The sequence below is a fragment of the Camelus dromedarius genome, chromosome 13 (genome assembly GCF_036321535.1).
Source record: "Camelus dromedarius isolate mCamDro1 chromosome 13, mCamDro1.pat, whole genome shotgun sequence".
In the NCBI taxonomy this organism is placed as follows: Eukaryota; Metazoa; Chordata; class Mammalia; order Artiodactyla; family Camelidae; genus Camelus; species Camelus dromedarius.
Window position 1 is genome coordinate 40,175,830 of NC_087448.1, and position 26,771 is coordinate 40,202,600.

Genomic DNA, 26,771 nt, shown 5'->3' on the forward strand with positions numbered 1-26,771 from the left:
CCCACCAGAAGGAAAATGCCCACAGATAAGGTGGAATTACTGAAACTGAAAGCAGCCAACCAGCATATATTACTAGCAAAAACGGTGCTGCTAGAAATAGACTCATGGACATAGAAAGCAATCTGTGGTTAGCAGGCAGGAAAAGGGGGATTAACAGATACACATTAATAAATATAAAGTAAATGACAAGGAATTACTATATAGCACAGGGAACTATATTCAATTTCTTGTAATGAGTTGTACTAAAAACAATCTAAAACATATGTAGATACATATGCATATGTTTATAACTGAATCTCTGCTGTATATCTGAAACTAACATTCTAAATTGACTACACTTCAATAAAAAATAGTTTTAAAAAATAAGTAAAAATAAAAGCAACGCCATTTAGAAAAAATAAAAGAATACTCTGATCCCCTTAGCTGTAGGTGCTGGAGAATTCTGGTTACAAACACCAAGTCCACTGGATCACTCCAGCACTAGCTGTCACTCTTTCTGACCACTTTTCTCTTCTGTGAAAGGCTTCAGTTGCAACTAACGATGTATAGAATCTCATCATTCACAAACCCAACAGTTAATGAGGACTTCCCATGGGCCAGGCTCTGGAAATATGAAAATATAGGGTCCGAGATATATTCATGGGTAGAAGAAATTTATGCCATAAAGACATTGATTCTTCTTGCTTTGATAGACAGATTCAATACAATTCTGTTTAGATTTCCTACCAGATTTTTTATGGGTAACAAGATAATTTATGGTCAGGAACAGCCAAGAAACTTCTTTAGAACCAGCACTGGGAAGGGGTGGATAGGTCATTCATTTCCACTGGTCTTTCTGAAGTGATGAAAACGTTCTGGAATATTAATGGTTGCACAACTGTGAATATGCTAAACGCTGCTGAATTGTAACATTTACGTGGGTGGACTTCATGGTGTGTGAACAATATCACAATAAAGATGTTAAATGAAAAAATATTTCTTGACAATTATTTTTCCCTCTATACAACTAGTCTGTCCCACAATTTAAGAAGAACAAAAAAACCAAAACAAACCAAATTTTGCCAGGAGCTCTTTAGGACTGCAATGTCCCTGAGTCTCCAACGCCTCTGTTGGTGCTGTTCCTGTTAACACACACTAGCTGGGCTGGGCTAGTTAGGGACTGTAACTATGTTTTTAAGATCGACTGTCACACGTTTCACCCTGGGAGAGGGAAGGATGGAGGATGTCACAGCCTCATGCCTTCAGCTCATTTTTAACTGAACCAAGCCTTGCTTTCAACACTGTAATCCCTCGCACTATAAAAACAGTGACATCATCAAGCACCGCCATCATAACACGTGAAAGTGTTCAAGGTACTTACCTGGGGCCGAAAAACTGAGGGAGGAGACAGAGGCTCCTTCAGCACTGACGCTCCCTTTTCCCGACTCCACCAGGAGAAGCTGGGCTTTACAGCTGGAGGCTCTCAGCCATGGAGCAGCGCAGACGCCACTGAGCTGGTCCACAGGGAGCGGGAAAGGGAGAGTAGGGCAGCCCCGGGGTCGCGGGGCAGGGAAAGCGTGGTGGGGGGGACGCGGGCTGCAGCCCCGCTCGGAGGCCATCCCCAGCTCCAGCCGCCCGCCCCCGTCCGGGTCCGCAGAACCCGCCCGCCCGGGACACAGCCCGCCCAGGGGCGGGGACGGGCCGGCGGCCGAGGAGAGGAAGCCCGGGAGGAGAGGACTCGCGGGCGGGAGAGGGGAAGGGGACGCCAGCCGCGGACTAAGGGGAGTCCGGCTGGGGCGGTAGGCGGCAGGTGCACACCTGGCCCTGGACAGCTGTGGCCGGGGCTCCAGGGCAGGAGCCAAAGTCCTACCGGGCGAAAGAGCTGAGCAGCTTTGGAGCCGATCCCCGGCTGGGAGCTGGAGCTTCCAACCTTCGTTCCAGCTGGCACCGAGTGCGCATGCGCAGGAGGGCCAGCGATCCTCTCTGGGTTCTGCGAGAGAAGGTGGGGAAGCCAGGGACGGAGACGATGGGAGGAGGAGGAGGGGAGAAGGGGAAAAGTGGAGGGAGAGATACGGACAGGAGGAGCAGAGAGAAGGCAGGGATCTGGAGGGTGGAGGAGAGTAGCAGAGATGGTGAGAAATAGTTTTAACTCTGTGGGCATCCTGAAGGAGGCAGCAGTCCTGCCTCTGCACCCTTCTCTCACCCTTCAAGGCCCTCAGCTCATATTTTACCTCCCTGGTCCAGCCCTCCACCCAAGGCCTCTGCAGGACCCCTACGGGGATCACACCCGTTGCCCCCAAGCAGAGCTGGGTTTTCTTTTGCTCTGGAAACCAAGCACCCGCAGGTGTTGTCGCTCAGAACTACCTTGGAAAGAGTACATATTCCCCTTTTACACGCTGGGAAACAGGCAGGCAAGATCTCTGCCTTAGTTCCACTGTCCCAGGTGTTGTGCGGGCGGGGAGCGGGAGGTACAAGGTCAGATCCCCAAAAGGAGCATACTGCCTGAGTGTTGGTGCATAGTCCCCATCCCTCCTGGGTAAACCACGCCCCACCCTCGGGGAACCATCAAGGGCACACAGTATGTCCCTGGGTGTGGGATAGCTTCCCTCAATTCCAGTGCCCAGCTTGCTAGGAAGATAGGAGTGTTACTGAGTCCAAATTCATTCTCCTTAGTGCAGGACAGGCCAGTAAGTTGGGAGACCAGGTGTTGGGGCATGGAATAACAACTTTCTGTAGACCTAGATGGCAAACTAATGTCCTGTAAAACCATCTCCCCAAGTCAGAATTCAGGCTCCTTTCCTATGAGCTTGGTTTTTTGCAATCTTCTTGATGTAGGAATTCTTTGTTGTTAGAATCCTTTGTTCTTGCAGCTATCTGCCTGGGTCAGATCACTGTAAACCTACAACAAAACAAACGTTATTTTCTATTATGTAACTTGTTATCTTTATATGAATGGAAAAGTGTTAAATATCCTTAAAGGTCAGAGCCTTCAAAATAGGCTCTCCTGTATATTTTAGGCTCTAAGCAACATTGTTTTACAAGCAAGATGAAGCCTAGGAGACAGAGCACAGGGTTAAAGTCAAAGGAACAGATCTAGTATGGAGTCAGATTTGTTCTTTTCTATTACCAGGGCAGAAGACACTTGAGAATTTAAATCCCTTTATGTTAAAAATAAGTAATACTTTAAAGGAATTTACATACATAGGTCGGAATGTGCATAGCATATCTGGAAAACACACAAAGGATTGTAAACAGTGGCATCTCCAGGGAGGGCTGAAAGAAGAGAGGATGAGGGAAAACTTATTTCACTTGTGTATTTTTGTGGTCTGTTTGAATTTTTTTAACCACATGCATGTGTTTCTTTTTCAGTTAAAAAAAATGTAATGGAGCAAAGGAGTAGCAAGCTCAGCAAATAGAGCAGCCATGGAATCACTGAGCCATCACTTTTGATTTAAGCCAGGAAGCATTTATTGACTCTCTCCTATGTGCCCAGTGCTGTTTTAAGACTTCTTTTATTTTTTTTTATAAAATAATAAAGTGCTATTCCTCACCCCTGCCCATGGCTGGTGGAAAACCAACTGAGTTTTTATTGAGTTGTTTTCCAAGAAGTAGATATCAGTTATAAACAGAACACATCTTCAGGGCAAAACAGGCAGAGTGGTTTTCCAGCAGGCCAGATAGCTATGAAGGGTTTTCAACAGAGGCACACAGAGGGTGAGAGAGAAAGCCTCCAGGACCCTACAAAAAGCTGCCCAAACTGCCTTCTCCATGGCACTACTGAAATAGGAAAGAAAAAATCTGACTCCATATTAGATCTGTTCCTTTGCCTTTAACCCTGTGCCCTGTTTCCTAGGCTTAGTCTTGTTGGTTCTGCACCTTTTGTAAAACAATGTTGCCTAGAGCCTGAAATATACAGGAGACCCTATTCTCAAGGCTCTGACTTTGAATGATATTAACACTTTTCTATTCACATAAAGATAACAAGTTACAGAATAGAAAATAACATTTGTTTGTTGGAGGTTTACACGGATGTGACCCAGGTGAAGAGCTGCAAGAACAAAGGATTCTAACAACAAAGAATTCATACACCAAGTTTGCAACAACCAAGCATTCCCACTTCCCATTTTTAATATAAGAAGAGCCTGAAATCTGACTTGGGGTGATGGTTCCCCAGGACATTTTTCTACCATTTCTCAGCTGGCTTTCCAAATTAAAGTCGCTATTTCTTGCCCCAAAACCTGGTCTCCTGATTTATTGGCTTGTAACGCATGAGCAGAACAAGCCTGGACTCGGAAACACAAACAGACATTGAAAGTACCCATTTGGCATATTAAATTACCTGCTTCTACTCATCTTCCTGACGTTTTATTCTCTTGACCTCTCCTGCTATGTTTATGAAAAACCTGTCATGTGGACACATTTCCACCTCTAGCCACTACCCTTCCAGGTAAGAACTGATGCCAAGAAGTCAATGGAACTTGCTAGAAGGTATTACCTGGACAAAATAGAGAAGTGGGTTCTGGCTGATGTTCAGGAGCAGGCTGGAACACCTGACAAGATGTTATAAGTACGGATAGACAGCTGGGCACCAAAGGAGAAGCTTCTAAACTTCCATAAGGGACTTGTTGGATAGGAAGGAAAAGTCCCAGACTATTGCTCGGATCCCACCACGAGCTTCCTGGGCGAGTCTGGGCAAGTAATTTAAAATCTCTAGGCCCGTGCTGTCCAACATGGGAGCCACCAGCAACATGCAGGATTATGAAGTTATTCTGTAGCCAGACAGAATTATAAAAAGACATTTTATTGCAAAGGCCCAGCAGGTATAATAATTAAAAACGTTATTCGTTATCTTGACCTAACGAGTTATTTTTGTATGTGTAGGTTTCTGTGGTTTGTAAGGTCTGTGACTAATGATTCCGTTACAGTGAAGTATTTTGAAATTATAAGTTACTGGACACAGTACCCTCATATCACAGTTGAAAAAAACTGATCCACATAAGCAAGGTGACCTGACTTAATAGTTATGAGCAGGGGCTCTGGGGCCAGCCTGCCTGAGTATAAATTCTCACTCTGCCTCCAGGGGGTTCTGTGTGAATCTTGGACAAATTATTGTTGTTTTTGTTGTCGTTGTTATTATTTGTGCCTCTTTTTCCTTACCTTTTAAGTAGCGAGGAACATGTAGACTCTATCTCCTACTGTGTTGGCAGGATTAAATGAGTAAACCTCTGTGCTGCCCACTTCCCTGGGTTTCAGCATTCTCCAGGCAATCAGTGCCAAACTCAGAGGCATTCTCCACTGTCTTCGTCAGTTTGGGATGCTGTAACAAATTACCGTGGGTCGGGTGGCTTAAACAAACAGCATATTCCTTACGGTTTGGAGGCTGAGACTTTCAAGGTCAATGTATCCTTGAGAGGATTGCCAGCTCGAAGATGGCTGTCTTCCCAATATCTTCATATCCCAGAGAGCAGAGAGAAGCAAGCACTCTGGGGGCTTGTATAAGAACACTAATCCCATTCATGAGGGTTCTACTCTCATGACCTCATTTTATCCTACTAACCACCTCCCAAAGGCCCCGCCTCCCAATACCATCACCCTGGGAGATGGGGTTTCGACATGTGGATTTTGAGGGGATGCAAACATTCAGTCCACACATCGGCTAAATCTCCCCAACATGCAGTCATCAAACCTGTAGCTAATTTCAAAGTAATATTTATATCTCTCTGTCCATTTCCATTCCTACATCCACTATCACTGAAGCCCTGTTACATTTTATTCCTTATTTTTCTGGTAGAGATTTAATTGATTCCTCTAACTCCAATGCTCCCCTCGCTCCATTCTGCTTAACAGCCCTGCCACTTAGGTCTTCCTTAAAACACCTTCCCACTTCACCTGGTTGTTTTTTAGGTGTAAATGTCAGAATCCTCTCCACACCCCATCCTATACTTTTAATCGGTTACACTACGGCTCACTATGTTATTTTCCTTTTACCAATGTAAGAAATTTCCATAAGCTTAAGAGCTTAAACCAGCACAGATTTATCAGCTCATGGCTGTGGAGGTCAGAGATCCAACACAGTTCTCATTGGGCTAAATTCAAGGTACCAGCAGGGTTCCTTCCTTCTAGAGGGCCTAGAAGAGAATGTTTCCTTGTTTTCTTTTATTTTTCCAGTTTCCAGCGGTCACCCACCTTCCTTAGCTTGTGCCCCACGACTTCCTCCATTTTCATGGTCAGCAGCCTTACTGAATATTGCTCCATGGCTACACCTCCCTCTGATTTTAAACTCAGCTGGGAAATATCCTCCATTTTAAGGACCCCTGTGATTACATTAGGCCCACCTGAACAATCCAGGCTACTCTCCCTATCACCTCATCTCAGGATCCCCTTGTCCCATCCCACTCAGTCATTATGTATGTGGCTGTTACACTCACCTTGTGTAACATTTCCTCTCATGAGCAATTTATGGTTCAAGGCACTTATGAATGACTTTTTGTTTTTCTTCCTTAGCCTTTCTACATTCAGTAGGTCTGGTGAGATTATATGAATCCTTTTTATTTGTCCCCCTGCACTAATCTTTAATAATGTATCATGGGTTTAAAAGGCTAACTAATAGACAATTTAGAAGACAGAAATCCTCTAAGATATTGTCCTAAAATATCTGTCATGCCTTTTGCCATGTACAGTAACATGTCACAGGTGGCTACCCTGCGGCCGGGGAGGGACATGATTCTGCCATCACACTCCCCTCATTCTCACCAATGGGCTGATCACCTAACCAAGGATCTATGCTCCCCGCTTCACTCATTTCCTCCTCCTTTCCATTGACTATCCTGTTCCTACCGCTTCCTTCATTCACCACATCAGGATTTCATGACCACATTCTTCTCTAAATGGAATGGGTATCTTGAATCTAATGTCTGACAACTGTTCTTAATGTATATGCACACACTGACCTGCACATAACCCCGACCAGCTCTTTATTTTCCTAGAATCTCCCAGAGGAATCAGTTCCATGATGATGGTGATGATGATGATGATACTGACAATGATGACAAGGGTCTCTGAAGGATTCTGATAAAGAGGGAATCAATAAAGGGAGGGAATCATTGCAAAATTGCCCCAGAGACAGGCTTGAAAGTAAATAACTGCCATAGTGTTTAATGAAATTGATGAATATTTAACTATTTTTAAAAATTTATATCACTGAATTTAAAACTTTAACAGGAATTTTCATTCACCAGTAACCAAGATTCAACTCTAGGACCAAAGTCTAAGGATTTTGATCTTCTAACAAATTGTCCACTAGCCTTTTAAACACGTGATCCTTTTAAAAAGCTTAGTGCTGGGCTGAAAATAAGCAGGATTCATATAATCTCACCAGACACAGTGAATGTGGAAAGACCAAGTAAGAAAAACAAAAAACCATTTATAATGTCTTGAAACTTACGTTGCTCACAGGAGAAAATGTTAGCCACGGTGAGCGTCACATCAACATGACGCCTGAGTGGGATGGGGAAGCTGATCTTCCTCATCAGACATTTATGCTGATTTGTTAGATGCCAACACAGTTTCCTCATTGGATTTGCTTCTAACAAGTATGGAAGAATTTACGTTCTACCAAAAGCAGTCTAAACATTTTCCCCTGCTGTCAGGTCTCTGGACTGAATGTCCCCACAAGAAGGACATGAATATGTTTCATAGGGAAGTCTTCCTGAGAAACAACAGGCTTTTTGAGGGCAGAACTGCAGGGCTCCCCATGGAGGGCTGGAGGAGAGCTAGAGGGGACACTGGAAAAACAGCAGGAGTGGGTTCAGATACTACTGCTCAGGTCGCCGAAGACAGCATTGTTCTGTCTAAGAATATGACATTCTCCCAAAAGTTCCATGAGTGAAGGAACCTGTGAACACTAAGCAGGTTGTTAAGACACAGCAGCACATAATTTGCGTCACAACTCAATTACAGTATGTTTTGATATTTGGAAAATAATTAGCCAATTGTTCTTTGAAACTGCAGCAGTAGCAATAGAAATAAAAAAGACTGAGCCGTCTTGGAGACAACAATCAATAAACAATTCTAAATCTGCAGGATTCCTTGACGATATGCAAGCAATGAGCTAGATGTGTGCTGCAGACACCTCTTACTGCAGGGCTCACTCCTGCAAAGCATAGAACTAGTTTTCTCAGCAGACAGGGGGAATCAAGTCAAAATTCCTAATCTTGAGAGATTTACTATATGGCAGGAAAGATCAGACAAGTACATACAACCAAATATGAATAAATGTAATCAAATATTATTAAATGTGATTGGAGCACAGACGAAAGAGAAATTCCTTTCACCTGGGATCTAGAGAGACTTCTTCAGAAAATGTGGCTTTGGAGATGGACAAAGACGTGGGTGGAATTTTGGCAAAACAGGATGTAAGGAATTCAAAAACTGATTCTAAAATTCATATGAAAATTCAAAGGAACCCAAATATCCAAAACAATTTTTAACAAGAAAAACAAAGTTGGAAGACTTGCACTATCTGATTTTCAGCCTTTATTTTTTTATAAAGCTACAGTAATTAGAAAGTATGGTGTGGTGTAAAACGGGAAAATAGAATAATGGAACAGAATAGAATGTTCAGAACTAAACCAACACTTATATAGACAATTGATTCTCAAAAAGGATACAGTGGAGAAACGATCTTTTCAACAAGTAGTGCTGGAACAATTAGTGATACGCAAAATAAATAAATAAATAAATAAACTTTGATCCACACCTCACAGAATATACAAAAATTAACTCAAAATGGTTCATAGATCTTTATAGGAAATCTAAAACTATAAAACAGCTAGGAGAAAAAGCATAGGTTTAAGCTTTATGACCTTGGGTTTGGCAAATATTTCTTTGCTATGACACCAAAAGTATAATCTATTTTAAAAAGAAACTGATAGAGTGAACTTTATCAAAATGAAGACTCTTCAAAGCTGTTCTAAACACTGCTAAGCAAATGAAAAGACAAGCTATAGACAGAAGCTATTTGCAGACCATATATCTGATAAAGGTCTCTCTTTGTATCTGATCCAGAATAAAGAGGTCTCAAAACTCAATAATAATGCATACACCTGAATGAATGAGTGAGGCCAGAAAATACACTTCAGTAAAGATATCCAGATGGATAATAAGCATATGAAAAGATGCTGATTAAAGATGCCATTAGTCATTAGAGAAATGCTTTTAAAAACCACCATGAGATACTAGTACACATACATATTAGAATGAATACGATTAGAAAGACCGACCTTACAAAGTGCTGGCAAGGAAGTAGAGCAACCAGAACTGATACACACCAGGAGGAATTTACAATAGTACAACCATTTTGGAAAAGTCTTTAACAGTTTCTTTAAAAAAGGTAAACACCTATCTACCATATAACCCAGATATTCCTCATCTGGTGCTTTAGAAAAGAAAAGCATATGTTCATACAAAGACTCGTAACCAAATATTCACTGCAATTTTATTTATAATAGCTCAAGTTGTAAATAACCCATGCAGCCATCAAGAAGTAAATGGAGAAACAAATGATGGTCTCTCTAAACACTGCTCACAATAAACTATTCAGGAAAAACTCAGCACTAAACAATACTCTGCTATAAGACAAATAAGCTATTAATACAGCAACACAGATGACTCTCAAAATAATTACACTGAATGAAAGAAGTCAGACAACATAGAGTAGATACTGCATGAATCCATTCATATAACGATCTTGAAAATGCAAACCAATATGTTGTGATGGAAACCAGATCAATGGTTTCCAGGGGAAGAGATGGGGAGGGAGGGACAACAAAAGGCAGGAGAGAAGCTTTGTGGGTGATGGGTATGTTCACTTTCTTGAGTGTGGTCATGGTTTCTTGGGGATATACTTATGTCAAAACTTATTAAGCTGTACAGTTTTAACGTGTGAACATTATTTTGCCAAGTATACCTCAAAGCTGTTTTAAGAAAAAAGGCACTTTAGTCCTGATCCACCTCAGCGCCTGATTGGAGTGACATGATCAGTCCCTCACACTGTCTGCCTAACGGGAAGGTAGAAAACCTCTCATGGAAGATAACATATGGATTTTTCATCTGCAATGTCTGGCATGTAATAAAGAATTTTTGGACATGCAACATGTCAAGACTATATGATGGATAATATGAGAATAAGAAACATTAGATAAAGGATGCAAACCTCCAGGTGATGTAGGCATCAGAGTTACTAATAAAGGCTATAAAATACTTTTAATATATTCAAGAAAATAAGGAAATGATTGGAGAATATATAACAGGGTAAAGACTTTCACCAGAGAAATATACTGGAATGTATTTTTAAGAAAAATCAGACAGATACTCTAGAACTGAAACTTTCAGTTCTGGAAACAGGTAAACAGAGCTAATTAGGATCTCTTTTAAGTAAAACTTTCAGTAATGCCGGGTAAAATACAACAAAAGTAATACAGAGCTAACTATGGAGAGAGAAGTTCCCAGGTGACAATACAAAGAGGACACTTAAAGACCAGATTGGTAATCTTGTGAGCTGATGCCACGGCACCCTGGAGGGAAGGGGTTTTAATCTGCACATAAATAGGGATACAATGTCCATTTAGGGAAAAGGGTCCATACCAGATGTAGAAGACTCTTCCTTTATATCTATATAGTCAGAGACAGACATGTAAAGTGGCAGCAGAGGTCACAGTGACACAGGGCCCTGGGCCAAGGAGTTTGAGCACCTCTGGAAGCTGGGAAAGGTAGGAAGATGAATCTCTCCCTAGAGCCTCGGTGTGGAACGTAGCCTTGGCCACACGTTGGTTTTAGCCCACTGACATCGACTTTGCACTTCTGCACCCTAGAACAGTGAGGCGATGAATGTGTATTGCTTTAAGCCACTGAGTCTGTGGTCCTTTGTTACAACAGCGATAGGAAAGGAACTCAGGAACAAACATGAACATGAACCCCAGGCTGCCTGCTGTGCTGGCAGGAAGTCCTTTGTCTCTGATCCTGGGGGAGTCTCCTGTCTTCTGACACCATCCACAAACTACCTCATGCTAACTTGGCAGCTTGCAGAGGGTTAAATCTTAACCCTGCACAGTTCTTGATATTTAGTTAATAAAAATGATGGTGTCATCATGGGTATTTTTCCATCTTTTAAATACCCTTCAGTCTTCTAATAAAGCTACTTCTAATTGAGAGACCGGGTAAATAGTTTTCAATCTTCATAATAAATAACTGGTTTTATTTGGTTACTTAAATTATGAATAATAATATTCACATTAGTAAAAGTTATTAAAATCAACATTGTTTAATGAAAATAACATTTCTTTTTGCATGAACATGTATTAACTACAAGAAATCTTCCATGCTTTATTCTACAATTTATTGTTAGAGCCTTAAAGAACAATATTTTCCTCAAAAGATACTATGGCGAAGGGATTTCTTTTGGTGGAACAGTTCCTGCATCAATGCTGGTGCATGGTTCAGGCCACTGGGAACCTAGAGATGATAGAAATTAGGAGGCATTATAAACACAGAATCATTTTTTAAGGAATTAAAAAACTGGATGTGTGAAAACAAAGAATCAGAGAATATTCTGGTGAAATAAATGTATTTTCCAGCTTAAGCAAGACACGGGGTGAATAAATCTAAAATGAAAAAACCACCCAGAGATTAGCAGCGAGTCATGCATGCAGTGTGACTGATCAAAACCAAGTTGTTTCCAAACCAGTGTGCAGGCTTGATGCCTTCATGAATCAAGTCTGTGTGGCACCAGGCCACCTCGAATACATGTTGATGAGGTATTTATAACCCCTTCACCATCCCAGCACAAAGCCCACACATGAGCCACAAGACCATCACCTACACATCTGCAAAACACACAGCATGGTGAATAGCACTTTTCTTGTTCAGTAGCCGGTGGCAGGGCACTGTGAGCAGACCGAGATACAGGGATACAGAGACACAGAGGCACTTCCCCTCACTCAGCTGATAATCTTCCGTGCATTCCTGGGGACAGGATTGTCATAAAATGCACCATGGATTGATCCTCCTCCTAGGAAAGGAACGGTAGGGCTGTCCTCAGGTTTGAGCAAGGGTGGCCGGAGGATCTCAGAAGAGCTGTTTCAGCACAACCAATAGAAATGTCGGCCACCGTGGCCACGAGAGACAAGTCTCCTGCCATCCCGGTAGGCACTTGGGCTCCTGACAAAAGCTGGGCTCAGTAAAGGGTTGAGAGAAGGCACAGACCTGAGGGATGCCCCAGCAAGAGACAAGAGGTAGGGCCTGGTTTATACTGCTCTGGGTGTATCCCAGCCTCATCCGAATACGAGATCTGAAACTTGCAAAACAGCAGAGCTGGGATGGATCACCTACTCCAGACTCCTCTCCTTACAGTTAAAAGGGTGGCAGCCCTGAGAGGCAAAGCAACATGCTAAAGGCAGAGCGTGGACGTGGCAGCGCCAGATGAAATGCACCGTGCCAACCCCCGTTCAAGGCCGCTGACACTGAGTAAGGGGCCAAGGTTTCCAACGAGGAGAATGAGACAGTGTAAATATCTTGTTCCCCCCAAAACCCCAAATGTTTTTTAAAGGCACAAAAACTCACCTTAACTAGTTCTCTTCTGAGGGGGCTCTCTTCTTTCTCTTCGTCTTTCTGTCTGTCTCCATTTCTCTCTCTCAGACAAAAACACATACAATTTTGTGAAAGGAGACTTCCTGCCATACAAAGAGAATTCACATCTTCAGAAAGACACATGACAAAGCACGTTTCCAATTCAAGTCTTTGTGTGAAGTCTGGGCAACTGGGTTATTTTCTAGAACAATCGGTGGTTCCAAAATCAGGAGATCATCTTCCCCAAAGGAATAGTTCTGGTCCGTGTTGATGAAGTTGGGGATGTCACATTTCATGACCCTGTTTGGCTCCTCCTTTGGCCACCTGATGCATCTGATGGCTTCCTGGAGCCGAATATCACTGTCAAGGGCTATGGTCTGGATACCAGATTTGGCCTTGCCTAAGCGGTCCACTTCATTGACGTAGCAGTGAAAGAGGGACCTAGATTCGTCATTGCCCTGCCAGAGAACACCTTGGGCAGCAGCGGTCTTCCAAAGTCTGCCACAAAGCTGTTGAGTCTGAATCTCCTCTCGGGAGACTCTGCATTGCTATAAAGAAAACCAAAATAAAAGATCGCTCACACTCTAGCTCAGTGACCTGAAAAATGATAGTTTTTGCCATCTACTGAGAGCAAATCCCTGCACAGAGCATGCTGACAAGCACTGGAAGTGAGAGATATCACTTCTGAACACATACAATTAAACCCAAGGCAAAAGTCACAAGTGAGGGCCCTTGGACCATCCTGAAAAGACATCGCTCCCTGAGAATCCTCAATACTGGTGCATCGCACACCAGTGATTCTCAGTGGGACACTCAGATCATCTTCAACAGAATTATTTAAAGTGCTCCTTAAAATGCAGAATATTGGGGTGCACACCCTCAGAGTCTCCAGAATTAGGGACCGGTAGTCTGTATTTTCATAGCCGCCAAGATCACTAAACATGCTCAGGTTTAGCACCGCATTCTACATCGGGTCACCTGAGCAACGACAACGCTGTCTCACGGGGTGGGGGGGTTCCATGTGTGTCAGGGTGCTGTCCTACCCACGTGTCTCCCCTGATTCTCAGAACTGACAGTGCAGCCCCATTGGGCAAGAAATACCACCATTTCACAATGCATATGCAGGGCGCCTGACTGACAGATACAATCAGTGCTAAGAGAGGGGACAAAGCTCAGGTTCCTGATACCTTGTTTCACTTACTGTGGGACAAATGATCAATTCAACGGTAATAAATCAGTGAATGAGTGAATAACATGACTCTCGTTAGTCCCACGAGTGCCTGGAAGAGCGAGCCTGGGCACACTGAGAATCATAACAGCCCATCTACTTAATTGTCATCCTCCCCAGATTTATGTAAAGGTTACTTCCACCCAGGCAGTGACTCCTGAAGGGCAAGAATCATGTCTGAACACAGTCTCAAATCCAGAACAGAACCTGACAACAATTAGGCTCTGGAGTCTGTGTTTAGCGAGTGTGGAATCTCAGTGATGCCAGCTCTTACACCTTGCCTTCCCACCCCACCCCTCACGATATAGCCCTTATGACCAGCTCTCCCGGGGCTGGGGCCACGGAACCCATTTACAGGACTGGAAGAATCTGATCATATAAACCATCCCCCAGATTATCAACAAGAGTCACCTGCATTTCAGGGATCAGTAATCCCAGAAGCTTTGCAGTTCAGGCAGCTGAGGGATTTTTATATCAGCTCTGTCTTCTACTGTGACTGCCTGGGTGTCATCAGACAAGGAATTCTCAAAAGCCTGAGCTTTTCCTTTCAGGAATAATCTAATTAACAAATCTCGTTGACCACTCAACAAATGTGATGTGAAGATCAATGATTTACACAGGATTACAACATTTACTAGTTTGTGGATTTAGAATCAGAGGAAAATCATTAGAGAAAGATTGACAGAATGTACCTTTAATGCAAATTTAAGTATTCTTAACTTTCATTAAATCATCTTCCCCTACTTATCACTTCACCCAAGTTTAAAAGATGTTTGAGAACAGGGATGAGTGTGCCAGCAATCTGAGACCCAATAACCTAAAATGTCACCTAGGAAATGGAGGGGAGTAACACCTTTTTAAAAAGCATGGTGAGGATGGCGGGGCCATCCCCCAACTCCAGACTAAGAAGCTCTGAGTAATAGCTTTCCTGCCTGCCTGGGGCATCAGCTGATATGAAAACCCACCCAGAAACCTCACTGTCCAGCAGCTCCTCCGTAACACAGGCTACACTTTCTCAGAATTAAGAATTGGGTCCAGTAACCCCTTCGCTGAAGAATAAAGACAAAGGAGAAGAAGAGAGTTCTGCCCCTCCCCAGGGGAGAGCCCAGACCTTGGGCTGCATGCACTGCGCTCACCTCCCAAGAGAAGGATAAGCTGGAGAAGGGCGTCCTGCGAAACTGGGGCAGCAAACGTTGAGATGGGAACAAATTGACCAGCTGTCCAGGGACCGCCCCTCCGCTGCCTTGGCAGCTGCCTCCGCCCCCTCAGCACATCCTGCCCACTTCCGGTGGTTAAACTGTCAGGGAAACTGTGCTTTGAGACCTGGGGCAACAGAGGATGCCCCCAGGCCAAGCTGCTGGGGAGATGGGAGCTAAACCACCAGCTTCCAAGCGGCAGGTTCCATACCCCCGCCAACACCCCGTTGCCCCCTCACCCTACCGCAACCCCGGGGCAATATGACCCGGAGAAGGGTGACCTGGGAACGAGGGGCAGCAGAGGCCGCCCCACGTCAGGCCTCCAGAGAGATGGGAGGTTATCCTCCAGCTCACAATAGGCAGCACCCCTCTCCTCCCCATCCCCTGATCTCACCGCGCCCACCTCCCAGGAGCAACCTGACCGGGTGTGGGGTGTCAGGCGAATCTTGGACGGGAGAGGCCGTCCCCAGGCCAGGTCAGAGGAGAGGAGAAGAAGTGGCCCCATTAGGCGGGGCAGCCGGCCGTCGCAGTTGCCTCTGCCCCTCGACCGCATTGCGCCCGCGTTCCAGGAGCAAGCTGACCTGGAGACGGGCATCCGGCTTCTTGGGCAGCAGAGGACGCCCCCGGGATTGGCCACGGGGAAGAGGAGAGCAAACTGACAGGCTCCGCTCTGCAGGTCCTCTACCCCTGCCATCGCCAAACCCGCACCTTAAAAGCACCGCCCAGGGCGCCCCTCCCCCAGCAGGCTGAATGGGACAGGCTTGTCTGGTGATCTGGGGCAGGAGAGGCCACTCCCACACCAGGACATAGGGGAGACGGGAGCCAATCCACCAGCTCCCCAAGGCAGCCCCCTACCCCCGCAGCAGCCACCGCTCCTGCCCCCTGACCTCACGGTGGCCGCATCTAGGGAGCAGGCTGACCTGGACATGGACGTCCGGCGAACTAGGGACAACAGGGACCGCCCCCAGGGCAAACCATGGGGAGAAATGGGAGCAAATGGACAGGCTCCATGGGAAACCCTGCCACTGCTGACACCACCCCCAACGTAACACGCCCGCCTCCTGGGGCCAGGCCGACTAGGATACACGTGTCTCTTAACCCAGGGCAAGAGACACCGCCCCCAGGACAAGCCGCGGGGAAGATGGGAGCAAATGGGCCCGCTCCCCCGCTGCAGGCCCCTGACCCCCGCCACCCGTGCACCCTGACTACCCTGCCTCCCGCCACCAGCAGGCAAAGTGGGAAAGGGGTGTCCCGGGACCTGGCGCAGCAGAGGCCGCCTGCTGGCCACGCGGCACAGACATAGGAGCTAATCCTCAAGCTCCCCCGGGGCAGCCTCCCTATCCCCGCAGCCACCACCTTCCCAGACCCCTGACTGCACCGCACCCATCTCCCGGGAGCAAGCTCACCTGGAGTCGGACCTCAGGCAAATCTCCGGCGGCAGAGGTCGCCCCCAGGCCAGGCCGCGGGGGAGAGAAGAAATGGAGCAGCTCCCTGGAATGGACCCCAACCCCCAGCCGCCGCCGCCGCCGCCGCCTCCGCCTCCCAGGACCAAGCTCACCTGGAGACCGGCGTCCCGCCTCTAGGGCAACAGAAGCCGCCCCTGGCTCCGCCGCGGGGGAGAGCGGAGTGAATTGACCGGCTTCCGCGCGGCAGCCCCCCTACCCCCGTGGGCCCTGCACCTTAACGACATCGCCTCCACTCCCCACTCAGCAAGCTGAGTGGGACAGGTGTGTGCGGCGACCTGGGGCAGCAGAGGCCGCTCCCAGGCCCGGTAGCCGGGAGAAGGCAGCTATTCCACCAGTTCGCCAGGGGCAGCCCCGCTCCGCGCCCCTGCCGCTGCCACCGCCCCCTGACCTAACCGCCCCACCACCCAGGAGCAAGCTTACCTGGAGTCCAACATCTGGCGAATTTCTGGCGGCCAAGGCCCCCCCAGGTCAGGCTGCAGGGAAGAGAAGATATCGACCGGCTTGCCCGGGCAGCCTCCCACCCGCCGCCGCCGCCGCCGCCGCCGCCGCCGCCGCCGCCGCCGCCGCCGCCCCAGACCATTGCACTAATCTCCCGGGGTCAGGCTGACTGCGAGGATGTGCACTTGCCTTCTGATCCTGGCCATGCCTGAGCACCTTCCTGCACCCCTACACTCCCTGTACCTCTGCACGCCTGCCACTCTCTGCACTTCTGCACTGCCTGCACCCCCGCATCCCCTGAACTGCCTGCACCCTCCACAGCCCCTGCACCCCTGCCACCACTTACACCTTTGCACTGCGTACATTCCTGCTCCCCTGCATGTCCCACACACCACCTCTTGGGCCTGTGGCAGAGTCTGTACTGTTAGACCAATGCACAGGGACTCACATCTTTGCCTGTATATGATGCATCAGTGGACGTCTGGGGTTGGCTGCAGGAAGGTACATGTTCCCGGTCACTAGCCTGGGCCACTAGGGTGATCTCTGTGAGGTCACCCAGGACGGGCTCAGAGATGCTGTTCTCTGGGAAGAGAGGAGTTGAAACCGGTCTTGAGGGCAGAGCTGTGCTCACCAGGTTGTCCACGCTTCATGTTTTACACAGGGCTTCGGAGAAGTGAAGTGGATTCGGCCAAGTAAGACCAGCCTGCTGTGCGCCCACCTCAGTCCTGGGCTCTGAGGCAGACCGACTGGCTCCCACCATCAGGACACAGTTTGGGCACCTGAATGGTCCCTTGGAGGCATCCTATCACTTCTCAGGAAGAAGTCTGGCTGCTTCCACGCTATGGCCCTCCCTCCCACTGTGCTGGCCTCAGGAAGGTTCCTTATTTGGGGAAGAAGGAAGCCCACCCCCTACCCCACCCCTCACCTTTCTCTAACCCAGGCTGGTGCTTTCTCTGCCCTTCAGAGTCTGGAAAGCCATTTCTCTTCAGGTATGTCCCTTCTGAGATGGACTTGCTTCCACTCAATTCTAGGCGAGGATGCACCATGGAATGCACTGGGTAAGAGAACCAAAATAAATAGTTTCTTCTATGAGGTTTTCTGTTTATCTACTGGGGCTGGGCTGTGTGTAGTTTGCTACAGCTATTCGTGCGAGAGGCTAAAGCCGCCCGTGTGTCCTTGTTTTCATCTCCCCGCTGTCTTTGGGTTTTCCCTAGACACTCCTGAGACATTTACTTCTTTTAATTTTATTCCTGTTATTACACAGGGGCCCTACTGACATGGAGGTAAGGTGTTGGGGGAGCGGGACAGAGCAGGGCATCTGTAGTCCTGTGATTATTTCTCATTGAGCCTGTGCCCTGAGCTGTGACCTCCACAAGTGTGTCTCTTTACCCCACCCCAATTTGGGTGACACAGAAGGTATTTCCCTTCCCCCAGGTAGGTTAGGCTCTGGTAAAATAATTTCTCATAAAAAGAAAAAACAAACACAACCCCCCACAATGGAAGAGAATGTTCTGGGTGTATTTCAATAGAGCTATTTTTTCCTTTCCTGGCAGGAACCATGAGGAGTTTTCCTATGATCTTCACTCTGAGAACAGGATACGGTCCTGGAGGTAAAATGCATGAAAAAGAGCAGGGGGCCCCTCTGTCTGGCCCCCTGGAGTTGTCACACTCAGACTTCCCCACGCTGAGCCTCCAGCTGGCCTCAGGGACCTGTTAAATCTGCCTGCCCCCGGGGTTCTTACAAAAGCGGGTTCTGCCCTGGGAGCTGTGACTCTCCAAGCCTGCCCGGCTGCCTCTCTGTGTTGGGAGCAGCTTTCCCCCTCAGTTTTCTTGTGGATCTAAGAAGAGCAGTGGGTTTGCAGCTCCCTCAGCTCTGGTGTTGTTTTCAGGACAGAAGGAGCAACTTCTGAGCTCCACACGAGCTGGACCAGAGGCTGGAATCCTCCCCTCCTCTGCCTCCATGCAGACAATCAGTGGCTGTGGTTCTAGCCAAGTTTCTGAAGATGTGGATTTAAACACACACATCCCAGCCCCCACAGGAGGACACAGTCCCATAAATCCCTACAACTTCCACTGGTAACTACGGAACTGATGATGACATGGGTTTCGGGGCTGCAGAGGCCTGACTGCATGACTTTCTCCGTGGCCTATTAATGTGGTTGTTATGGGCCTTGTCTGAAGTGGCTTGCTTACCGCACCTGGTACATGGGAAATATAAAATAAGTACTAGAACCTCCACTTTTTCTCCCTCTTGGGCCTTCCAACCTAAAAAGTAATACTTGAACTCAGACGGCCTAGTCACCACAATGAGGTCCGATCAGTCCGGCTCTCCTGAGTGATGGGCACTGACTTGCGCGTTAACTCGGAACAGTAGGGGAACCGCCTTCCTCTAACTGGGCCTCTCCCCACACCAGGCACGCCCTCAGCTGAGAAGGGGCCAACTCCCCCATTGAGGTGTGTGCTGGTGGCTTCAGTGTGACCTGGCCCTGCCGGGACATGAACCTGCAGTGAGGTGGAGTGTCAGGAGGAGGGGGGGTCCCTGCTGGGGCAGCAGGGGGCCCGGTAGCACCCTGCGCAGCCTGGTGCCTGGGGCTCCCCAACATCTACGGCCCCCGGGTCGGCTCTGGTCTGGGCCACTCCATGCACCCTCCCAGTATCTTTTCATTAAGTCCCTTTTTTGCTTTTATCAGCCAGAGGTGGCTTCTGTTGCTTGTTCTGTGAAACAGTGCATCAGGAAACCAGACTATTTCTAAGATCAGTAAAATACGAACTTTGGTCAGCTCGCCGGGCAGACCGTGCAGCACAAATTCCCACACAGGGCTGTGCAAATGCCTTACGTGAAGGGTCCTCATCATCTGTCTTCAGAGATACAGAAGCTCGTGGTTCAGGTAAAACCTCAGGGAGGGACTGAGGAATCCAAAGCTGGTTGGTTTCAAAGACTAACCGATCGGACCAGACCCCTGAGCTGTGGTCAGAAGCCTGGCTCAATGTCACGCAGACTCAGCACCCTAAGTGTCCGGTGGGGCCGGTGCTGTTTCCTTTACAGGCTCTCGTTGGGGAGTCACTGTAGTCCCTTACACTCAGCAGGGAATCCAGCCCTCTTAGCCCCCACCCTGAGTGTTCCATGACACAAATCTCGGGAGTGTTTAATTTTCATCTTTGTTTAGGAGGATGAAGCTGGGGCAAGAGGAGACATAAATTCACACTTAGTGACACCAAGTCACAGCCAGTACCTCCCCCTCGGAGAGCTATGTGCTCCCACAGTGGTGGCTGGGGGGCTGGGCAGAGCCCCTCCGCTGGTCACAGAGGGACTCACTCCTCTGGCTGCAACTGATGGGTTGGACAACCAATCCAGAGGGGACAGAGCATCTTTCCCGGGAATTTGGAACTGACACACAGAAATTAATTTCACTCATCTGGGGTTTGGGAGGAGGGTGGGAATCAAATGAAACCAGAGCAGGAGAGAAAGTTACAAGTGAATAAGAGAGAGACAGAGAGACTGAGCTTGTGAGAGTAAATAGTGTGAAGGAAGGATAACAATCAGGGCACAGAGGAATTCCAGCTCCTGGCTGTCTAGTGTGTCCCAGCCCATCAACAAACCTGCAGGATGGTTAACATCATTCCAGTTTTGCAGATTAGGAAACAGGCTGAAAGAGACGGGGTTGGCTTTGGGTGCACAGTTAATTTAAGTGCCACTGGGCCCCTCACTTCCCACTGCCTGAAGGCACCATGATCCTCACAGGGACCCTGCTGTGCTGACAGCCTAGCACCCTGATCAAAGGGACCCTGCGGGAGTGGGAACCTCTCTGAGTTTGGAGAGTTCCCTGCACCGAGATTCCATGCATCAGCCGGCTCCCGCTCACCCCAGGTCAACGTCTCCCCAGCTGTGTAGTCTCCCGACCCACTTCCCTCCCTGCCAGGCACCCCCGTTCTTACCACCGAGTGTACTGCAGGAATTCAGGCACAGGGATGTCCAAAGCAACATGAGCCCACCGGCTGTACAAACAGCAGACTCCCAGCCCCACCTGGGCTCCATGGGGATAGTAGGTGTCCTCACCTTTCATGTATCTAAGGCAATCTGTTTCTTCAGCTGGAGGCTATAGAGAAAAATAAAAGGTCCAAAACATTGTTCAGTGAGGAATTCCTCCAAGGACCTGACTTCAGAGTCTACAACCAGTTGTGCTGGCCGCTCCTACCCCGAGACTTTGGGTGAGGTGGATTATTGATCAGCACAATCGCCGGTGGCCCAGCTCCTGGGCTTGGCTGCCCAGAGGGGGCTGGGGGAATGGGTAAGGCCAGGGCACTCAGGAAGAGCACAGAGGACCTGACATCTCGCCTCCACAGTTGTAAACCCTTCCCCAAATCTCAAGGCATCGGACAGAGTGCAGCCACCACAATAATGAGATGTTCCCATCTCTTCACTCACTCCTGTTGGTTCACTTACGTGCTGAGCATCCACTGGGTCACAGGACATGACACACAGGATGGCCGATGGGACAGGCTTGGTACTTCCCCCTGGATCCTGTTCAATCTGATGGAAGAATGATCACCCATAAACGGTTTCTCAAAAGTATACATAGACAGAAGACAAATTGCAGAGTGAATCAAATTTTAAAATATAAATGAAGATCCCCCAGTCTCCCCACCTAAGGTTAACAGCATAAAGAAAATAGATCTTGCCTTTGATCACCAAGGAAGTGGTCACCTTCTCTCAGGAGGAAAGGAGAGTTATTCTTTGAGCAGTACACAGAAGTGCTCCATCGGATTGGACCAGGACCTCTGCATTCATTCAGCAAATCTGTATAAGCTCCTACTACATATGGGAATCTAGTAACTATACCTGTTCCCAAGGCTCTTGGGCTTTATTAGTCAACAAAATAGACACGACTCCCCATCACTGGGGGCTCAGAGTTTTAGCAGAGAAAACAGGCAACATGTTGGGGGTAGCAAGAGCTTGGGGAAAAATAAGAGTTATATGAGCAAACTCAGGTGATGGTGGTGGGGTGGGAGGCAGGCAGGAGGGAATAAGGCAATCCTGGCAGATCTCAAGGAGTAATGAACTTGAAGCAGAATAGATCCGGAGGAAGAAGGAAGAGCCGGATCCAGAGGCCCCCAGAGTGATGGGGAGAGTGTGGGCTGAGAGGCAGAGCACGCCGGGTCCTGAGGCCTTTGTGACGACTTTGGCTCCTAATGAAATGGTGACCCGTTTAGTGAGTTTTGAGGGGAGGAGTGATGTAGTCCAACTTATGCTTTTGTGTTTGGGTTTTTTGGGGGAGGTAATTTATTTATTTTAATGAAGGTGCTGGGGATTGAACCAAGGATCTCATGCATGCTAAGCATGCTCCCTACCACTAAGCTACACCCACCCCCTCAATGTATGCTTTTATAGGCTCCGTCTGACTCTGTGTGGATGAGATTGTAGAAAAGCAAAGATGGAAGAAGTAGGCTATTTGGTGTCCAACAAGGGGCTGAAGGTGGCTCCTAGGAGGGTGGGGAACAGGGAGTAGGTGGTTAATGAATTCAGAGTAGCCAGAATTTTCTAACAAGCTGGATTTGCTGTGTGTGTGTGTGTGTAAGAGAGAGAGAAAGAACATGGTTCCAACATCTGGACCTGGAAAATGGGATGGATGTCCTCTCCATCCACAGGGGATGGGACAAGATGGGGCTGAGCAGGTGGAAAGGGGCTGGAATCAGCTCAGTTCTTCAATGTCATGATTAAGGAGTCTATTAGATATTGCCACAGAAATGCCTAATAGGTAGAGGAGTCTGGGTTTTTTTTTTCTTTCTTTTTAACATTAAAAAATATAATTTAAATGTATTAATTTTATTATGTGAATGGATTTGGAATTTTATTTCATGCCAAGGTATATGTTATAATAGCCAAACGGAAAATATATCAGAAAAGGGGAGAAATGAGGGCTTTCACATAAACTGACTGTCCATAACATAGGTAAAATTTCAATAAAACAGTCTTCAGTGCAAAAACCTCATCTTGGTGTTACATAAAATTAAATGAAAAAGGACTATGTTGATGTATCATTATTTCATGTTACATAATAGCCCCAAACAAACACACTGTTTAACTATGAGTCTTGTAGAAATACTATTCACTTTATTGACATAAATACAGAAATGCAGAAAGGTTCTAAGGTAGAATAAGCATCTTAGTGGAAATAATAGAGATCTGAGCATTTCACATGATATGTATGGACTGATTCAAAATTTGGAAAAGTAATTTACACAGTAGAACATATGTATGAATGTGAAAGCAAGATGAATGAAAGAAAAAGAATATGAGTATCAGGGAGAGATTTCCAAATGGAAAAGGCCAATCAGGGAGTTTTGGACAAATCGAGAAATTGATGGCATGTCAATTTCCAAGTCTGGTTGCTTCCACCAAAAGTATAGCAGTGAGATAGAGGAGAGACCCAGGACCCAACTCCGAGGCACATTCGCAGTAAATATTTGGAAAAAAGAGGAGACGTTGGCAAAAGACCAGCCAGTGGATCAAAAGCAGAACGATGGGCTGGAGGCCAAGTGAAGCAAGAACACGGGGGAGGAGAAATGGAAGAGCTGGGTCAAATGCTGTCAAAGGGCCACGCATGATGAAGACTAAAAACTGACCACTCTATTTAGCAACGTGGGGTCACTGATGGCCTTGACAGAGCAGTTTCCATAGAGCGAGGGATCAGGGGAAAAGCCAGAGTGGGTGCAAAATGGAATGGCTCAAGAGAATATGCAGACAGTGATTTTAAACTACTCATTAAAGATTTGCTGCAAAGACATGGGGTGGCAATTGGTGGGGGCCAATTAGAGTCAAGGAGTGCTGTTTGTTTCTTTTAAGAGGATGGACTTTTATATACTGATAGGAGCCAACTAGCAGGAGAACAAAATAGATGAGGTAGTGACAGAGAGGATGGATGTGGGAGTGACAGCCAGGAGAAGATTGTATGGATGGGCCCCCTGGTGACTTTTGGATGATCTGGCTTTCGATGTCACCTGTAATAAGAGGTGGGGCAGCGAGAGTGAGGTCACAGACATCAGAAGGCGAGCGGATGTGCTGGGAGTTGTTGGTGAAAGTTCTCTTCTGTTGGCTTCAGTTTGCTTGGTCAAAGTAGAAAAGTAAACTTACCAGCTGAGGGACGAGAAGGAAGAGTTACTGGAGTCATGAGCAGAAGATACGAAAGAGCCTTCAGGGACAATGGGACAGTGAAAAGAGCAGAGGGAGACGGGGGGAGTGTGCTCTCAGAAAGTTACATTTTATCTTTGAGGTCCCCAAGTGTTGGATGTGTGATTGCCCTTCCTGCTGTCTATGAAATAAAAATTGAGTATGGTTCAGGGAAAATGCTATTTCATTCTAAGAGGCTGCCTGTTTCTCAGGAACGGTCATCTTAAACTGCAAACACTACAAAAATGTTGAAAAGAAGAACTTGTGTACCCAATGACCCACTATTTTCTATAAATTTGGTTGCTATTTAGTTCCCCTATCAATACCACAGAACCGATACTGCCTAGGATGGAGATACATCGATGCTTAAATGGAAATGAAATCTGTATCTTTTTCCTAAACTCCATGGCTTCCTTAACATCCCATTCCCCTTGGAATTTAGGGGTGTCTGGTATAAGAAATAAGGAACAGTTTGAGAAAATCCCGGCTCAGAATTACACAGCACAACCTCAGCTCAGAAGTATACAGCCATAAAAATGTTTAGAAGCAAAACTCCATAACTACTCTTAAAGAATTTTGCAAACCTGGGCCTGCCCAGATGTTTCCAAACTGGAAAGGTACTCCAATCAGTTGACCGGTACGGGAACCAGAGGCTGGTCAGCCTTTTCTGTAAAAGCCAGAGAGTAAATATTTTCAGTTTTGCAGATCATTTTGTTGTAACCATGCAGGTCTGCAATAAGAAAGCGAAGAGCACTGGGAGACACGAAACAAATGGGCATGCCCACACCCTCCCTTCCACTCAGGGCAGCTTCTCTGTGGTGGGGAGCTTTGCCACAATGACTTGCTTCTTTGTTTCCATTGGTTTCTTTGTTTCCACCTTACTGCTCAAACTCAGAACTTCAAGTGAGCCTGGTCCTTCAGCATCCATGCAGAAAGAAGGGTGAGCGGGGGTGGGGATCCCACCTGACAGAGAAGAGAGATGGCTTGTCACCATGACATGAGACAATCACACCTTCCGGGGTGAAAGGGAACAAAGATAAGGGAGGGGCACAGCAGTGGGACCCCTGGGTCACCTGCCAGGCTTGCTCTCCCTCCACGGCCACCCTGGGGGCCTGGGTGGTGTTGGAACTCAGCTACAGTGATTAGGCTAAGGGGACTCAGGATAAATGACCCTCCGTCTCCACACCGGGTTCCAAACGCAGCCTCTCTAAGTCTACCCTCTGAATTTCTGGAACTCAGCTGGAAGAATACATGATCAGGCCAGACCCAGAGCCCAAGCCAAACACGACAGGGGTCACGTGGGTTTGTAACCCCGTGCTCAGCTGTCGGGGTCTCCTTGCAAATCTGCAGAAATCCCTGTTCTGCCTCATTCCTGGGAGAAACCCCACATCTCTTCCTGCTCTGTCTGTTCTTCTCTTGAGGCTATTGTCCTGGAGGGATGCAGAGTCCTTGAACCTGGCCCTCCAAATGTACATAAGCAGCCTGTTCAATAAAACAAATTATGCACTTTTTCACATTTGCCAGTTTTTTGATTCCAGAAAGGCTGCGGGACTCTTTCTCACTGTCTCCTGTGCCCCCAACACTTGGTGGCCCTCTCCTCATGGAAACACGATTTCCCACAACTGCACCCTGCCTCCCAGCTTGTCAGAGGGGAGTGACCCACAAAGACACAGGTTTTTGTGAGGATCCTGTCCCCCAGCAGAAAGCCTACTCCTGGAGCAACGGACAGGGATCTGGCCTCCTGAGCCGCTCAGCTCTAATTGAAAGCCTAAACTGGGGACCCCGAACATTGCTTACTGACTTTCTGAGTCACCTGGGCTGGAAGGGCCTGATTTTTCTTTCCAAGAATGGATGTAGCGCAGCCTCCATTTTCAGGGCTGACATTTATGATGTATCTAGTTCCCCCAACTGCACCCCAGGAAGGAAAGGCCCTTCCATCCCACTGGTTAGAAACCCATCCCAGGGGAGTTCCGAAGCACTGCATTGCTGTCAGGTCCAGCATCCCTGCAGAGTGGCCCCTGCCTCTGAATGAGCCCCTTCCCTGGGCCTTCCCTGCCCCGACATGACCACACCCCAGGTGGTGCTGGGGAAGGCAGGGAGTGCAGTGAGGGGTGGGGGGAAGCAGAGCCCCTTGCTCTGGAGTGAGGAGACCACAGAGAAAGGCACACACCACCCCCACCCTATACCCCAAACTCTTAGCCCCGCCAACACATGGGCCGCTCTGCGCCCTCTCACCGTGGCTCTCCTGTGAGACTGCACCCAACCCGACATCTGGCAACCAAGCCTTACCTCCCCTCTTATGACAGATCCTGTCTTCTTGGAAACTGCCTAGCAGCGCGTATTCAAGGCCGGCAGCGGGCATGGCGGATCTGCATTTCAGGTGCCCTTCCTGGCCAGCCGTGCGTGCCTGGGCTCAGTCCTCTATCTTGCCCACCGGTAGCCTGGGTCCACGTCCGGTGCAAGCGGAGGCCGCGGAGCCCAGGCTGATCCCCACACACGGACAGGTGAGGGTGCCCCCACCCCGCTGCCCCGCTGCCCCGCTGCCCCGCCCACTGGTGGCAGCAACGCCCCAGCCTCCGGCCGGCGCCACCTGCAGGTCAGGACGTCCGCGCGGCCCCGCCCTCCCTGGCCCCGCCCAGCTGTCCCATAAGCCTCCCCCCACCCCCGTACTG

General features: G+C 47.7%; 1 protein-coding gene across 9 annotated transcripts; it reads right to left on the bottom strand.

Moving 5' to 3' along the window:
• Window positions 1–11,283: 11,283 nt before the first annotated feature.
• LOC116151471 (uncharacterized) lies at window positions 11,284–26,634 on the bottom strand. Of its 9 annotated transcripts, XM_064493098.1 has the most exons (11): window positions 26,389–26,634; window positions 24,977–25,062; window positions 23,931–24,766; window positions 21,376–21,462; window positions 20,868–21,028; window positions 20,532–20,578; window positions 17,857–17,985; window positions 17,380–17,513; window positions 16,914–16,966; window positions 12,598–13,151; window positions 11,319–11,490 (listed from the first exon to the last, which is right to left on the bottom strand). In XM_064493098.1, the coding sequence occupies exons 3-10, from the start codon at window positions 23,970–23,972 to the stop codon at window positions 13,004–13,006; spliced, it is 801 nt and encodes a 266-aa protein (XP_064349168.1). In that variant the 5' UTR covers window positions 23,973–24,766; window positions 24,977–25,062; window positions 26,389–26,634; the 3' UTR covers window positions 11,319–11,490; window positions 12,598–13,003. The 9 variants fall into 9 exon arrangements, with proteins under 9 accessions (XP_064349171.1, XP_064349173.1, XP_064349169.1 ...); XM_064493101.1 differs by lacking the exons at window positions 20,532–20,578; window positions 24,977–25,062; window positions 26,389–26,634 and adding an exon at window positions 16,434–16,627 and having other exon boundaries at window positions 11,284–11,490; window positions 17,868–17,985; window positions 23,931–24,970; XM_064493099.1 differs by lacking the exons at window positions 20,532–20,578; window positions 24,977–25,062; window positions 26,389–26,634 and adding an exon at window positions 16,434–16,627 and having other exon boundaries at window positions 11,299–11,490; window positions 23,931–24,967.
• Between the last annotated feature and the right edge of the window lie 137 nt (window positions 26,635–26,771).

Bases quoted from the DNA above. Each gene is read 5' to 3' on its own strand.
- LOC116151471 (XM_064493098.1), bottom strand. From the start codon at position 23,972: ATGTCTGTGACCTCACTCTCGCTGCCCCACCTCTTATTACAG. The intron at 21,029-21,375 runs GTAAGTGAACCA...TTTTCTCTATAG, and splicing joins ACCCAGTGGATGCTCAGCAC to CCTCCAGCTGAAGAAACAGA. The intron at 17,514-17,856 runs GTGAGGGGTGGG...CTCTCTTCCCAG, and splicing joins CCAGCCTGGGTTAGAGAAAG to AGAACAGCATCTCTGAGCCC.